Raw genomic sequence first — 16,695 nt, forward strand, 5'->3', positions numbered from 1 at the left:
GACTCATAGAGATTGTGGAATCTATAGCCTGATATTTTTCATGTATTATATGTTCTCAGCCATCATCTCTTCAAACATTGTTGCTACCCTATTCTTTCTCCCCTCTCCTGAAAATCCAGATGCATTTAAGGTATAGCTATTTACCATATGTCTTCTATGCTCTTTTTTGTATTTTTCATCCTTTCCTTCCTCCATTTTTGGATATCTTATGCTGGCCTATCTTTCAATTCATTAATTCTCTCCTTAACTGTGTAAAAGCTGCTGCTTAGTCCATCTGTTGAAGGTTTTAATTAATTGATTTGTTTGTTTTAATTACATTCTTCCATTTCTGTAATTTTCATTTGGTTCTTTTCTATAGTTTCCAATTCTTTGTCAGAATTTTCAATCTTGTCTTTTCATTTCTTAAACACATTAATCATAGTTATAATACTACGTATTTTTCTATTGCCTGTTGTCTCCCTTGGTTTTCGGTCATCTCTTATGTTTACTTATGCCTAGGTATTTTTTTAATCAGGTGACAGACATCGCATATGAAAAATTGTAGAGATCATTGAAAGTTCATGGTGATGACATCTTCAGTAGGGATTTAATTTTGCTTCTAGAGGGAGGTCAGGCTAGGGTCTCTAGGAATCCCAACTCACCTTAATCCAATCAGGAATTGAGATGATTCAAAGCTGGGATTCTGATCCCATGAAGGTTCGTTTATTTTCAGTTTATCACTTTTCTTTTCGCTTCTCCTAGCGATCACCATCTGGAGTCTCAGTTGAAAGCTAGAGGGCTCCTGGACTCCAGTTGTGATCTCCCCAGCCTCTTGAGACTCTTGATAGCTCTGATCCTATCCTCTCTGCTTCTAAGTTACCTCTTTTGAAATCAGCTACTGCCTTGAGGGAAGAAAAGAGTCCCAAATATAGGATTCATCCTTCCGGACTCCTATTGTTGCCAGATTTTCACTACAAAATTCCTCACTACCTTGGTAGGTCTCTGAAGGGTTCACATTATTATTTTTCACTCTTGTTCTTTTTTTGCCCTTCTAGTTGTTCAGAGTAGGAGAGCTGAACCAAAATAATCTTATCTATCAATGCCAGAAGCAAAGCTTGCCAGCATCCATTTTATGTAGGCTTATTTGCTAACAAATTCTGAGCTGTAACTAAAAGCTGATGAATAAAATGAATTCGCACATGCATGCGCAACACACATTCCCTGCTAACAAGAAGAAAAAAGAAGAAGAAGAAAAAAACCACTATGGAACATATGGAAAAATATTGCAGAATAAGAGAAATAATACAAAATCTAGGAGGAATAACAGATGTTGGAAATTAATCATTTCAGAAATAAGATAAAAAGTTAGAAAACTATTTGGCGACTTCATTTTAAAACTTTAAAAAATATATATCATAAAGCATTGAACAGATGAACGGGCTAATATATAAAGACCAAAGAATGAAATGTAAAACATAAATAAGTGGAATAAAGATTTAATTCTACCAAGCAAAAACAAGTCTTCCACCTAAGATACAAAACTAAAAATGTAACAGAATTAAAATGTACACTTATAAGTAGCAATAGCAAAACAGATAATGCACAAAATCTAATCATGATGTATGAAATGAATTTGATCACTCCTAAAGCACAAAGAGATAAAAAGATATAAAATAATAAAAGTTGGTTTTAAGTCTTTAAGATTATAACTCTTAACTACGTGCAAAAGCAAACCAAACTTGAAATTAAACAAAAACAAAAGAACACTAATAAAACTCAATTTAACATTAATTTAGCATGCTATTGTGCTGAAACTAAATCAATGTTCCACACAAGACCGTGGTACTGACTCCAGTGGTAGATGCTTACAGGCTGGCTCGACTGCCTCTCCACGTACCAAGTGATGATTCCATTTCCTCCCCCCTTCCCACATCCGAAATACTGTAAAACCAGCATCACAGAACATGCTCACATATTTTCACCATAACTTGATATAAATGCCTCATTTACATTTGAGGTCTATTCTTTTATCTCTATTCATTTGACTTCGACTAAAACAACTAAAGCACTATTATGATGCACCAGTATGAATACAAATAAAACGTGAAATTGAATGACAACACTTGTTTATAAGGTAGCCACGACATGCTTCTAAACTTAGAAGTCAAGATGGGTAGGCTTCCTCCAGCCAAATATAATTTGAGCATCAATAAAATATTAACTACAATGGATTAAAGCACTTCAAATAAGCATAAAGTTGTGAGTTTGTGAAACTCAGGGAGAAAAAGAGTCACTGGTCACCACTAGAGAGTGCTAGTGAACCATGCCGATTCTGGATACCAGTAAGTGAAATTCTGTAAAACTATATAAGTTTTTAGGTTAACATTAAAATAAAAATACCAAATTATAAAATTCTTATGGAGATCTCTGAAAGCCCTGTGATGTCTCTATCTGAAAAACTCTGATTAGAGACAAAATACAGGTCAAGTTCAATGACCTTTTTTTTAAGTATATAACTCAAAAGAACAGACTAGACTGCAAACCAAATCTATGAAAAGAGATCATTCAAGCAGCAATGGGAACTTCAAATACGAATGTGATCATTAAAAACATTATGATTCATTTTTTTTGAAAAATGCTTGACAATGTTTTCCTCAACTATACTACCTTTGTTTCTGCTTCTGCTTCTGATCCTGTCCACATTTTTCACACCGTATCGGATAATAACTTTCACATATGTCTTATGTTGAGGATGAAATAAGGCAATAAATAATTAGAATAATAAATAATTAAAACAATGCCTAGTTTACCAAAGATTTATTTGTTCAGTAAATGGTAGTTATTATTATTATGATTATAGGATATGAATGAACAAAAATAAATGGAATAAAGGAATGAGATGTTTTAATCTGGAGAAACTCTTTGAAGGAGTTTGTCATTCCCTAAAAATGCCATCACTGACTTTCTCTGGCTGCTTAGATAACGACCCTTGAATGGCAGCAGTGTCAATATTCCCCCATCACCTCTTTCTTCTCTCCACGTGTAACTCTTTCATAATGCCATGCAAATTTCACTTCCTGCAAATCACTATTCATTTTTTTGCTGTACCTTCATCTTTGGTGACCGATTCCTTCTTCTGACTGTTCATTTTTGTAAAATAGCACGCAGTTTTATCATTGGGAGACAAGGACGTAATACAACTATACATTTTCACTGTCTGTGACCAATCAGCAACAGGCTTCAAAAGCGGTGATCTGCTATTTTCAAATGTGTGGATGGAAGAGCCAGCAGCAACGGTTGTACTTTACGGAGTTACTCACAGTTAATATATGGTGTTAACTGACATATGAATTCTGCTGTTTGCACACTGGTGTTAGCTGACCAAACGGAGGTAATAAAATTCATGCACACTGAAAAGAAGGACCGCTGTGTTTACTTTTCAGTTCTCGAATCACTGCTCCATGCATTCAGTAGGAGTTTCATAGCCACATTCGGTAGAGGAATATGCTAATTCCATCTCACCTGGGATTGGAACTCTGGTTTTTTGGTTTGGGGTTTTTTTAAGTAAAAACTACTGACTTTTCAAAATTCATGATAGCGTGCTCCTTGACCAGACCCTCGGAAGAAGGTTTGCAAGTGACAGTACTCAGGTAGAAAACTAGGCACTAACTCCACAGACAGTATTAGGAACGGCTAAGAAATAAATTATTCAATAAAATTTGGCTTCAATAAGACAAGAAATGGCAAAAAATAAATCACATGCATGAACTTCCTTAGTCAATATATAACATTGGTAACTGTTTCACTAATGACCAGTGTTATCTCACAAATTCACAATCTCAACAAAACTAATCTCATCCTTGACTAAGCTCATTATGAAAGAAAAAAAAATCACACTAAAAATAATCACTAGGAAATTCTTAAAAGATATCTACCATTATTCCACAAAGACCATAATAAAAATAAACTAGAAATAGTGATTACTCACACATAAATGTAGAAGCTACCACATGCTCATCAAATAATTAGCCTCCACAGAAATGAAAACCACAACTCAAAAAAAAAAAAAAAAAAAGCAAGCAAGCCAGCAACAACCTTGGAAAAATTCTAAATGCTGCAATTTAAAGCAAGTTTGAATTTTGGAAACCATTTATAGATCCCATTTAGTTTCTTCAGATACTTGCTTACACTAAATTGTCCCTTATTTTTATACTAAGAAAATATATCCCCTAAAATAATTATACAGAAACACATGCAACTTTGGTCTTGTACCGATAACTGCGCTTAGCTGCATAGCTGACCACAAGTTAGAAACATCTAAATACTTTGTCTACTCATTCAGTTTTGCTTTCACCTGACACTTAAGTATTTAGCAAACATTCACAATGTATATATACAGCACTGGTGACCATGGAGACAGTTTGTGTTTAAGTCTGTATTTTTAATACGTGTGTGTGTGTGTGTGTGTGTAATATTGACATTAAAAAAAAAAATTGAAGTACTTCAATTTACAAATGTTAGGGGTCGGCTTGGCATAAATCCAGGTAGAAAACGGAGGTAGAAAAGAAGTCACTTCAAATATTTTATCCTGGATAACACTGCCTGTCATCCAGGGGCACTTTAATTGTTAAGTACTTGTCCTTCCTTCGCTACCTGTTTCTCTACCAAATGCCACAACTGATCTAGCACAAACTGCAAAATAGATTGGTTGTAGAGCTAATTTTATCAGTTCTATTCTGGTTCCTTATAGTCTACTTATTTTCTGCTATTAAAAGGAGAAGATAAGATGGAGGAGGAGGAGGAAAAAGGGGAAAGGAGTTTTATAGAATGAAATAGAAGTGAAAATTTACGGTTTGCACACTTTTCTAGTCCCATCATCTGTTGCTAAAATGTATTTTTAAAATGGTTGCTGCTATTTTATTTACCCAAAAATCATTAGCTCCGGATGCTATGTCTAACTTCTCTCCACCTGCTGATTTATAGAAACATAAGCCCATAATAATTAATTTCTGAAATTTAAAAATCCCTTTCCAATGATACCATTTTTATTTATGTAACTATTCTATTTTTAAATGAAATCCCTTATATTCAAAGCCATATATCGCAGACATTTTGACCACAATTTTAAAAGAGTTTTTTAAATATTTCAACATAATATTTTGAATGTCAATAAATAAGTGCTCACAGAAAATGGAAGGCACTCTGATTGTATTTTGGGTGGACAATTTACTCATAAACATAAGAGGAAGAAAAAGCATTATTTTGTATGCTGTGCAATTTAGCATGTACTTTGCTAGCAAAATAATCAGATACACATATCACTGCGAATGTTGCAATACATCATGTTGTTTATAGTCACGACGATACACCCGCGAAACTGAAGTTAGGCCAATGAATTCAAGGAAAAGGAAGTAACATACTGAGTGCCTATAATGTACCAAATACTATATTAAGAACATAGCAAATGCTCAAAGGTTGGGGAATTATTGGATGGATTAAAGAAATAAAAAGAACATAAATGCTTAGCAAGTGTCTAAAACAGTGTAACCATTTCAATAAATGTTATGAGGGTTATATAATTATATTCATTTATAAGATGATGAAACTATAGTTCGAAAAGGTTTAGTAACTTGCCCAAAGTCATTGAGTGCTTTCTAACAGAAAAAAAAAAATTCAGTTTGAAGTCTGACTCAAAAATCTACATTTTTCCACTATCCTTAAAGCAAAATTCTGTCAAAATTATTCTTCAAAGACTTGTAATAAAATTTTAAATGTAACATTCTAAGAACATAATTCCAAAGTTCTGAAATGTGTTTACAAAAAGAAGGCCCCAACAGAATTTGATTATAATTTCTTACCCATAGACTCTTACTACTTAACGCTAAAATTATTAAAAGACTGTGACCAGTTCTCACCTTTAGGACAATTAGTAAAACTCAGCCAGAGAATAAGAGGCTGATGCCTATAGCTTTGAGATATTACAGGTGGCTTGTGCCAGGCTCTAAACCTTTTACGTTATCCTTCTGGGGTGTCACTAAGTATGTTTCACAACTGAAACTCACTGAATATAAGAAAAACCTGGACTTTATTATTTGAAATTCAAACTCTTCCGAAGTTCATGTGCCAGATGGTAACATCCTATTACTCCCAAAGGGAAACTTTAATCAGAGTATTTAATTAGAAAGAAAATTACCTATTAATACAAGCCTCTAAGGTCGAATTTGATATTACTATATTTTAAACAACCTTTACCTTAAAAATGAATGTATCAGCTGATTTGAATCAATGGAACTGCATTTTTCTTTTATACCCAATATTAACTACTTTAGCTTCATCAGCTTCAGTCCATATTTCTACTGCAGAAGGTATTAAGTTTTTATGTTGAATAATCTTTTCTGAGGGCATTCCACATTCAGAGCATTGACACAAAAACAGACCCTGTTATTTCATGAAAAGGTACACACACAGTTCTTAAAATAGTCTAAACACTAAGCTAATCAATTGCACTATTTAATATGGGAGTATGATATGTTCATTATCTTCAAAGTAAGCTTTCAAATGAATCCTTCCCCACAGGTCTTCTTTGACTCAACTGTTCTCAGACCTCCCAAGAAATTGACAGCATGAGAAATAATTCAGGTTAACACTTCCTTAAGGTTTCATAAAGTTCACTGAGCCCAAAGACCCGAAGTCATACTATCCAACTAAATGGCTCATTGGCCAGAAAGGCTGCAAGACAGGCCAGTGAAAAATCAGTAATTGTTACTTTGGAAAAAGGGAAAAATAGATGGTGTAGGTAAACTGCAGAATCCACCACACTGCCTAAGGGGCAGCCAAAACTGCCAACCGTGACAATCCGTCAATGCTAATTCTAGCTCAGCACCAGATTCCTTCCCAGTTCTGTTCCTGTATTTGCTCCATCTCTCATTCTCCACATTGTACCAGCTGTCACACTGATGACTTGTATGACAGTAGGCTTCAAGGGAACACTGGTGAAATTATGTACAACTCAAAGAAAAGGAGTCAAAAAGGTGAGCCAACACGACTCTTTACCTTTAGGCCTTACAAAACCAAAAGGAAGGATTCCCACAGTTCTCTTGTTGGGGGAGAGAGATCATCTCAGGAGGAAAACATTGCATCAGATATTTATATTCCTCCCTCACTCATTGGCAAATTATGTTCACAAAATTAAATCCAAATAAAATAAATATTTAAAAGCATATATATCACTTATACTTATTTCCTAAAGTTTAGCAATAGAATCACTTATAAAATTTAAGTTAATAATAAAAGTTCTTGTCTTCCCTAGATCAAAAGAGTTGGTCTCATTTTCTAGAAAATCTCTTATATTTTAAAAAAGAAATGCTAATTTCAATGAGGAAATGGATATTTAGCATAAAGAAATTTTTTAACAGTTGAACATTGGTTAAAATGAATTAAGCTCTTACAGGATGTTTGGGGGAAAAGTAGGTTCCACAGCAAGAAGACTTGTATGACTTTCTAGTCTCAATAGAAAAAAAAAAAATCTATCTTCAGGGTTCCTCCCTAAACAGAATACACTTAATTAAAACAAAATTAAAATGGATAGCACTGCCATGTACTTAAAGGACTCAAAGAATATAAATAGAAAGATTCAGATATATCATATGACAGTTGACACTTACATATACTCATTTTTAGGTATGATATATTCCTAAATATGGCAGCAAATATTTTAATGCTAAGAAAGCAATTTTCATTGAGTAGCCCATCAGAATCACTTGCGAGAAGTACTCTTTCCAAGTTGCCCATCTCCACATAGATTACAGCAGGTGCTTCCCCGGGGTTCACTTACAGGAGACAGGATGAAGATCATTGCTCTACTAAGTGAATATAAAGCAATGAGTGATAAACTCCTCTAGGATGCTGAGGTAAAAATCATTGAGGATCAACTGTTCTAACAGAACAAGAATTTGGAGGAACTAAGGAAGAAACTCTAGACCAGACTAAGGAACAGCCTGAAGCAAAAAGAAAGACTCTTGCTTTCCTGTATTGTATTTTTTTATATGAGTGGCTTTACATTCTATGTACCTACAACTCAGATGGAAATGAAGTATGTGTTGAAATTATTTACCTCCCATGTATAAAACCACTCCGCCCAAGTTCAGTATTATTCAAATTCAAGGCCTATCATAAAGGCTTAATGCCATAGTAGAACATATTTTGTACTTTAAATGCTTGTTTGTACAAAAGATTATTTAATACATAATTTCATTTACCAATGGCACAATTCAAAGGAAATTGGCTATTATAAGCAAACATCTAATATTTGACACGACAAAGTAGAATTGTTCTCTGCTATTAGTTAATGTTTTAATTTTTCATTTATAAATTTAAAAGCAAAGTACTAACTACCATTATTAAAAAGGTAGTTAAATCTACAGCATTCATGAGCTACCCAAAAACACAAAATCTATAGTCCATCTATCAAATACATCATAAATCATAAAAATCTTATAGCTGCAAGAAAGTCCAAGTTTATTTTCTAAATAAATTTAACAGAAAACCTTACGAGAGAAAATATGCTTCCCTACGCACAAGCAATTAGCTTCCAATTACAAGCAAATAATGATGACTATACCTCTCTTCTGTACAAATAAATCATCAATTACAACTCGGAAGTTATGTGACAATTCAGTACAGCGGATATATATAAAACAATCGTTATAGTACAAATGTAATATTAGTCTTCTTATCAAAATGTATATTCATAATTGGAAACATGAAGAAATAAAGTTAATTGGGTTTCCAAGAGTTTACAGATGAATTAATAAATTTCAAAAGAAGGAAATAACAGAGATAGAATTAGAAAAATATTAATAAGAAATATTCATTTTATTTCAGAATTCTGGGGTATGTTTCCTTCTTCCATTCCCATATGAAGTAAGTATAAACTGGTATATCATTGAGAGGACAATTTTGAAATATCTACTATATTTGTAAATGTGCATATCTTTTAACCCAGCCACTCTCTCCTAGGAATCATACCTGAGTACATGAAAACATGTGTACCATAGTGGACACTGGTGCATTATTTACAATAATAACAACAAAAAACTGGATACATCTATACTATAGAATATTATATAACTGTTCAAAAGAATGAGGTATATGTCATATGAAAAATGATATACATTACTAAATGAAAAAAGTCGTATAACATTATGTATGATTCCAGTTATTAAAGCAATCACATGTATGCTAATATATGCATAGAAAATGTTTAGGAAGATATTCAAGAAACTGTCAAAATTGTTACCTCTTTGGAGTGGGGCTCAAAAGGTGATGAGACAGGAGTTTTATTATTTATTTAAGCAATGAGCATGTATTTTAAAATAAACCATGCTTAAAATTCTTAACTCCCCATGGTACCCGTGGCCCAAATTTAGTAAGTCTCAGATTAATTCAGGTCCTGTATTCTTCCCTCTCTGACTTAAAAGCTTTCTAATTCAATAGAATCTAACCAATATAAACTGTTCAGCAATCCATCTGACAAGTTAATCTAAATTTAAACTACAAAACAGTACAGCAGTCTAAAAGCTAAAGCTACTCACAATGGTTATTCCTTTTATCTCACATCCCTACTCCTCAACTCTGCATTCCAAAATGGTAGGTAAGAGAAAGTATAAAAATGTAAACATTCTTACGTGTTCTATAGCACCCGCCTGCCCATTACTATATTCTCGATACCGTCCAAGCATCTGGTCTACTTGTCGCAGGTTCCGACTGGTGTCCTTGAAAAAGAAAATGGACTTTATTAACTGTTCCAAACAATGTTTTTTCCCAATCGATCTTAGTAGTATGTCAAACAGCTAAGATAACCATTCATAAAAGTTACAATTTATATCATAGTTAAGTCGGATATCAATATACTTCATAAATATCAACTAAATCTTATTAACTCCACAGAGAGAAACTTGAATCCATCTGCAATTTACTTGTGTGAAATCTGAAGCACATAATTTAAATCCTTACCCAAGGTTCCATAATAAGTCAGCAACAAAACCATAAACTGAAATCAGCCTCAACCAATTCACATCCTTTTTATAAAAAAGAATCCTCAAAGAACAAATCTAATAGACTGTGTACAAGAGGAGCAAATCATTAGAATCCGTTTTTAAATTATTATTTTACCTCAGAACTTCATTAGAAGAGAAAAGGAAAATAAGTATCCTTTAACCTTTAGCTATATACAATAAATTTAATTCTAATCATAACAAAAATGGTTTCCACCTAAATAAGCTAGGTTTCACCTGAGAGATTAATGGAGGCATTTCTTTCAAAATATATACATACTAATGTGCCTCATCGATGGGAAAGTACAAGGATTTGTACTCCCCAAATCCACTGTTATGTTAATTTAATAAATTTAAAAAGAAAAATCAAATCAAATTATGCCCTCTCTACCAGAAATTAGCCTCTACTTATCTAAGCATACTAACCCAAAGCAATTAAGAGCCAAAATCTATGCTTAACCAGGCAAAGCAAAAGTAAGGGATTAATGGGTAAGAAAAAAAATTCTATTTCTGACTTTTCTTTTTCCCAGTGTGACTGTGCTACCCTTCTCCCACCTCCTTGCCCACATCCCTTCCACGAGAAGGATGAAAACTCTCCACTCAAACTTGCAAATACTGTCAAAGGTTAGCCTCTAAATCAAAATGGCATCTCAATATTATTCTTCCATGAATAATGTGCAAAGCCAAAATATGAGCAACTTTTCTAACGGCATATGTCCACAAGAAGCTAAATGGTAGTAATCCCTATTGGTTTCACTCCTACAGTATTTTATTTGGAAATACTGCCTTATGCTAAAACATTTTCCATAACCTATCATATATTTCAAATATCCTTATTGACTGTGGTAGGCAAATAATGGCCCCCAAAGATGTTCAATTCTGAACACCTGGAAGCTTACATGGGAAAAAGGATACTGCAGATATGATTAAATTAAGGCTCTTGAGGGGATTATCCTGGTTACTTGCTGTACTTAATGTAATCACAGGCATCCTTAAAAGTGGAAGAGGGAAACAGAAGAGGTAGTCAGAGTGATTCGATATGAGGATTCAACTATCCTTGCTAGCTTTGAAGATGATGGGGCCACAAGACAAGAAATGTGGGGAGCCTCTAAAAGCAAGAAATGACAAGAGAACAGCTATTTCCCTAGGGCCTCCAGAAAGGAATGCAGCCCTATCAACATCCTAATTTTTGACCAATGAGACTAGTGTCAGAGTCTGACCTATAAAACTGTGGGAAAATAAGTTTCTGCTATTGAAGACATTAGTTTTGTGGTAATTTGTTACAGCAGCAAAAATAAACTAATACTCTGACTGAAACTATTACTCTGTTTAAACTTTAACAATTAAATATAACCACAGCTAAACTAACCTGTAAAGTACTCGTTATAGTGTTGACCTTCTCAGTGACATCTACTGTAGGACGACTTCGAATTTCCCTGTGTATTGACCGGGCAGCCCATCGACTCAATCGGTCACGAGAGCGGAAGTGGTCTGAATCACTGGAGGATTCTGCCATTGATGTACACGAATCCTTAAAAATAAATCCAGGTTATGGTCAATCAAATGACAAAGAGCATGGGAGTAAGAACTTAATCTAGCTATTTATTTTTTGAAGTATTTATTACATTTGTCCTTTGGCATATAGTAATTTCTATACACATAGTTTAAAAACATAAGTCACTTCCTTATGTAGTTCTCCTTCCTTTGATTTTTTCTGCTTTAAGAGAGCAATTCCCCAAATATTATTTTAGTTGTTTCAACTCCAAATAACAAATATCCTTATTTCTTTGCAATGCTTCTAAATTTTAAAGCATTTTAAGTATCTCACTTAATCCTACCAACAGGTAAATGGGACAGACAGACTGGTATCTCCACAATAAAAAAACCACAAGAGATCCTGTAGGACTTACAGGTCTCAATATTAGTTTGATGTCCATTCTACTGAGCTGCAAGATCAGATAGATGCATCTTTAAATAAATACAACACACATAGAATGACCTAAAATAAGAGAATCTCATTCAGTATATGGTGAACACTCTCGTGCAACTTAATTTAAAATATAGTAGAATTAAACAATTGCTATAACAGAAATACACATTCTAGAATAACAAATATGTAAGATGACATCATCGACACCTCTGCCAAATTAGAAAGTCAAACATCCTAAGTATAATTTCAGCAGTAAAAAAATCTCTAAATACGCCCTTTTTCCAACATTACCTCAATTTTCTATTTAATGCAAAAGGAAATTATTTCATTCAAGACAAAATCAAGTTTCGGAAACCTTTTTATAGAAAAAGCCAAAATGTATTTGGGACAAAGAAGTATCAGAGAAAACTCAATTGATCAAATGTGAAAGTTTATTAAATATTCCAAAAATTCTATTTTCTGCTTAATGAGTGGTTAACTTAACCTTTAATTTTAATTATTATAATCTTCCTAAAATCTACATGGCCATTTTTTTTCTGGTTTATTAAATCCAGTATGATGAAACCTTTTTTATTGACTTAGAATATTCTAGGCTTTTTGGATCTTTATTCTGAATGCATCTGGGAAGTACATGACTGTACATCTAAAGGGAAGATAAAGGAAATTTGCTAAATATGTATAGATCCTAGAGAATTAAATGAAAGCATTCATGTTTTTGAAATATTAGATAAAATAAAACTAAATAAACAAGCAAAGACCCTTGTTGTGAGTTTATGTTCTTTAAAGTGAAATACAGCCTGTCCCTATAGCATCAAAAAAAGAATCAATGCAATATCCAACTTGACACTAGCTGACACAGGGCTAGCGAACAGCCTGCCAGACTCACGTCTCTCCTCTGCCAGAGCCTCGCAGCTTCCTCCCACACCTAACTTCTCTGGTTCCGGCCCCACTTCTCCTGTCTACAAGTACAAAAGTATAGTGCTCATGATGTAATTCCCTCCCACATCAGGAAACAGGAACAAGAAACTAAGGCTGAAGCAATTGTTTGGCTTTACTTTTGTGGGATCACACTGTTTAAGTCCTAAAGAATAAAGTTAAAAAGAAAGAGATCTTAAATATAAAATTTACCATGTAAACTTAGAAAATCATTTCTGCGTGTGTGTATGTCACATAAATCTCTGCCATCTGATTAAAAATCTATTTCTCCAAGTCAAAGTACTTTCCAATGTTTTCCATTAATGAAAGCAAGAGGGCTCATCATTTTCTGAGTGCCTGCTATTATGCCAAGTACTATGTGGATACTCACAGAGACAATCCAACTTAATGCTCATTAACAACTTATTAAAGTGGGCATCATTAACCTCTAATTTATAGAGGATGCTGAGACTAAGATGTTAAGTAACATGTCCAATTCCATACAGTGATTATAAATAAGTAGCAGTTCCCAGGATGCAGACCCAGATTCAGCAAGGCTTCTCTATCTTCAATATTCTCTTCATTACACTGTGCTCTGCTGTTCCTTAAACACTAAGACTAAACAATCTTAACAGTAAAAATTGCTAAAGGCAGCAGCAGGCCACAGCTCACATGTGTCTACAGACTCCTCAACCAACCTCTCATTTCATTGAAGCATAAAAAATACCAAGGAAAGGGGAGAAATCAAATACATAGTAATATGAAATCTTTACCAGGCACCAGGAAAAAAAACTAAGTAACATATCTATGCTACATTTAATAAAGAACCCTGAAAACAAATCAAACCATTGGACTCACAATAAAGGGGTTTTTATTTCCTTATTCATTTTCCTTGTATAACAGAAAATAATAATTGTGCCTAGGATCTATCTCTTTCATATCAAAATTCTATAGCTAAAACTGTAATAATTTTCATTTTAACAAGTCGTAATTCTGGAAACTGAATTGAAAAAGTCATCAGGCACAATAAAAAAGGTGATATTGAAAAAGCCAAAATGTTTACTATACTGGTTGTTAGTGAGAACCAGGAACAAAATAACTATCTTTGGGACAACTTGGTTTTTCTAAGAGTATCCAAATTTTAATAATCAATTATCTATACTTAATTTTAATGGATGTATATGGTGTATCAGACTCTTCTCATGAGTGGACAATTTGAGTTTCAACTTGACTACAAATAATTATAACTAATAATTTAATGGTTATTAATAGTGATTTGGAAAATATTTACAATAATAAAATGGAACAGAAACTAATATAATCAGCATGCATGTATCTACCACCTAGAATAAATACTATTTTTCTTATTCTCTCCCATTTCTATTATTCTGTTATTCTTATTCTATTATCTTATTATTCCTATTATAAGAATATGCTCTAAAATATTCTTATTATTCTCCATTCTGACATGTGTGCTTCTAATATTTCAATACAATATTTAGAACACTATAAAGTCTTAGTACCTTTCCACCCACCCTCTACCCAATTCTACTTCTGCCCCAACTCCTCAGAAATTATATAATATAATAACTATTAGCATGATTTTGTGTACAACTATCTAGGCCATATTTTCTTCCTTTTGCCATAAGTATATGTACTTCACAGTCTTTCTTAACAGAACACACATTGTAATCAACTGATAAATATTAACGAGTATATGAGGTATGGGGTATCTGAATTTAACTTTAAAACAGAAAATCTTAGTGGCATTAAATAAAATTAAGAATGTTAACTAAATTATGTCGAATTGTCACATAATACCAAAAAAAGACCTCTCACTTACCCTTACTAAAGATTACATACTTTCAATAAGATAGAATCACACTTTCCAGCATAAATTTCACTAATACACACACAAAAAGTCTTCAGCTATTCATTTCAATTACTTTGAGCCATAAAAGATGTTCGAACTCCTGCATCTGATGGAATTCCTATAGAAATATCAAGATTTAAGGTGAGATATAATCTGAGAACTTTGCATGGCTTATTTTTAATATCATATGAAACATTCAGCAAACCATCTAAGGATTTTAATTACATAAGTGTCATAAATGTTGAACTAAGAGAAATTAAAGAATTTGATTTTAATGAAAAATAGAAATTAATTATTTTCACTATTGACAAAAATTTAGCACTTTCTTCAACTATTACTGACAATTCAAAAGGTCAAACATGACTCTCACAGCTAACTGAAAGAATGTCTAACCTTAAGAGTCACACGCAGAAGACAGCTATGGTAGCAAAGATCCAACCCTATCAAAAGATGCCAGTCTATCATCGGCCAACACTACCACTCCACAGACACAGAGTTGATGGAGAAAAAGAGAAACAAATGAGAAAGCAGGGGCCATTGGAATTGTCAAGAGGCTCATGCCACATAATCAGAAACCAGAATAGAATGTATGGAGCACCATGAAAACAGTTCCTGAAGTCCCTTAAAATAACTGACTAAAGAAGAAAAGCACAAAGTAGTAAATGCCCATTACACACTCTTTGTTCACCATTAAGAATATATTATACTACAATTAAAACATTAATTTAAAAAAGTATTATGTATCCTAATATATCAGTGACATTAATGAAAATTGACCAGGCCTCTGAAAATCTTCTCCCCAATGAAATTATACCCAAAATATTAGATTCATTCCATGTTGATAAAAGCATACTGAGAGTAGTCACATTAAAAAATATATATATATGAAAAATGTTCTACCTAATAACCTAAGAAATATAAATTAAACAACAAGACGTTTTTCTAGCCTAGTAAGTTATTTTCCTTTAAATAATAATGTTTATGGTTAGACAGGTTGTATAGGAAAGAGTACTCCTATATCGTCCTAATAGGAACGTGTAAATTGATATAACTTGTCTGAATGTCAGCAAATTACATGTATCAACAGCAGTTTGTACCTTTGACCTAGTAACTACACTTTCAAAACCTAACAAAATTATCAGGAATACATACATAAATTTATATATAAGCATATGTATTGAGAAGCTAGAAGGAAAATAAAAACAACTTAAATTTCAAGTTAGAAGAGAATGGTTAAAATACAGTACATTCATACAACAGAACAATCCACAGACATTAAAAACCCTGTTTCTGAAGACATTTAATAGCAATGTAAGGGATCGAAGTATGAATCTCAATTTTTAATAAGCATTATATACTGTCTGTAAGTGAATATAAATGGCCAGTATACAAATTCAGAGGAGCAGGAAAGGGCAATGATAAAAGGGGAAGAAAACACACCAAAAGCATATTTACCTTCCAGAATTTACAGCAGATTTCTATTTTTTTTTTAAATATTCCTATCTCTCCTGAAATTTCTACAATGAATGTATTATCAGAAAGAAAAACAAAAAACAAAAAAAACAAAGATCACTTTCAGAGAGAACGGATTAATAACAGGCTGACAACTTGGAAAATGTGTTTAAATGAAAGCTATACATCCAGAATGCCCTTTTTCTTTCTTTTGTTCTGAAAACAAGTTTTATTTAAATAAGAGTTTAAATACATTACATAACATTAAAACCAAAGTAAAAAAAAATCAGTTTGTTACTTCACATGGCATTGGGCAGCTGTTACTAGTAAGTTGCAAGCTCTATAGCTAGCTACATGACTAACGCACATCAGTTTGAAATCTGTTCCCTTGTCAAAAGTTTAACTCTGATAGACAGCCGGCCTCACATTCTGGTATTTGGACATCGATTAGCTAAGATATGTATAATCAAAAAGACCTTAGCGGCAAGCCA

The 16,695-nt window shown here is 33.1% G+C and overlaps 1 protein-coding gene across 9 annotated transcripts in view; it reads right to left on the bottom strand.

The window, feature by feature from the left end:
* CEP128 (centrosomal protein 128) overlaps nucleotides 1-16,695 on the bottom strand; it is a 331,255-nt gene that overhangs the window by 302,045 nt on the left and 12,515 nt on the right. For 5 of the 9 annotated variants that reach the window (XM_025042159.1, XM_025042164.1, XM_025042163.1 and 2 more), the window contains exons 1-3: nucleotides 11,945-11,969; nucleotides 11,404-11,565; nucleotides 9,666-9,752 (exon numbers count right to left, since the gene is read on the bottom strand). In XM_025042159.1, the coding sequence (XP_024897927.1) occupies nucleotides 9,666-9,752; nucleotides 11,404-11,550 (234 nt within the window). In that variant the 5' untranslated portion in view covers nucleotides 11,551-11,565; nucleotides 11,945-11,969. Of the gene's footprint in view, nucleotides 1-9,665; nucleotides 9,753-11,403; nucleotides 11,566-11,944; nucleotides 11,970-14,722; nucleotides 14,871-16,695 lie in introns of those variants that run through there. The other 4 variants (XM_025042162.1, XM_025042160.1, XM_025042165.1 and 1 more) reach the window with 2 other exon arrangements.

Source organism: Pteropus alecto, unplaced genomic scaffold, assembly GCF_000325575.1.
Source record: "Pteropus alecto unplaced genomic scaffold, ASM32557v1 scaffold8, whole genome shotgun sequence".
Lineage (NCBI taxonomy): Eukaryota > Metazoa > Chordata > Mammalia > Chiroptera > Pteropodidae > Pteropus > Pteropus alecto.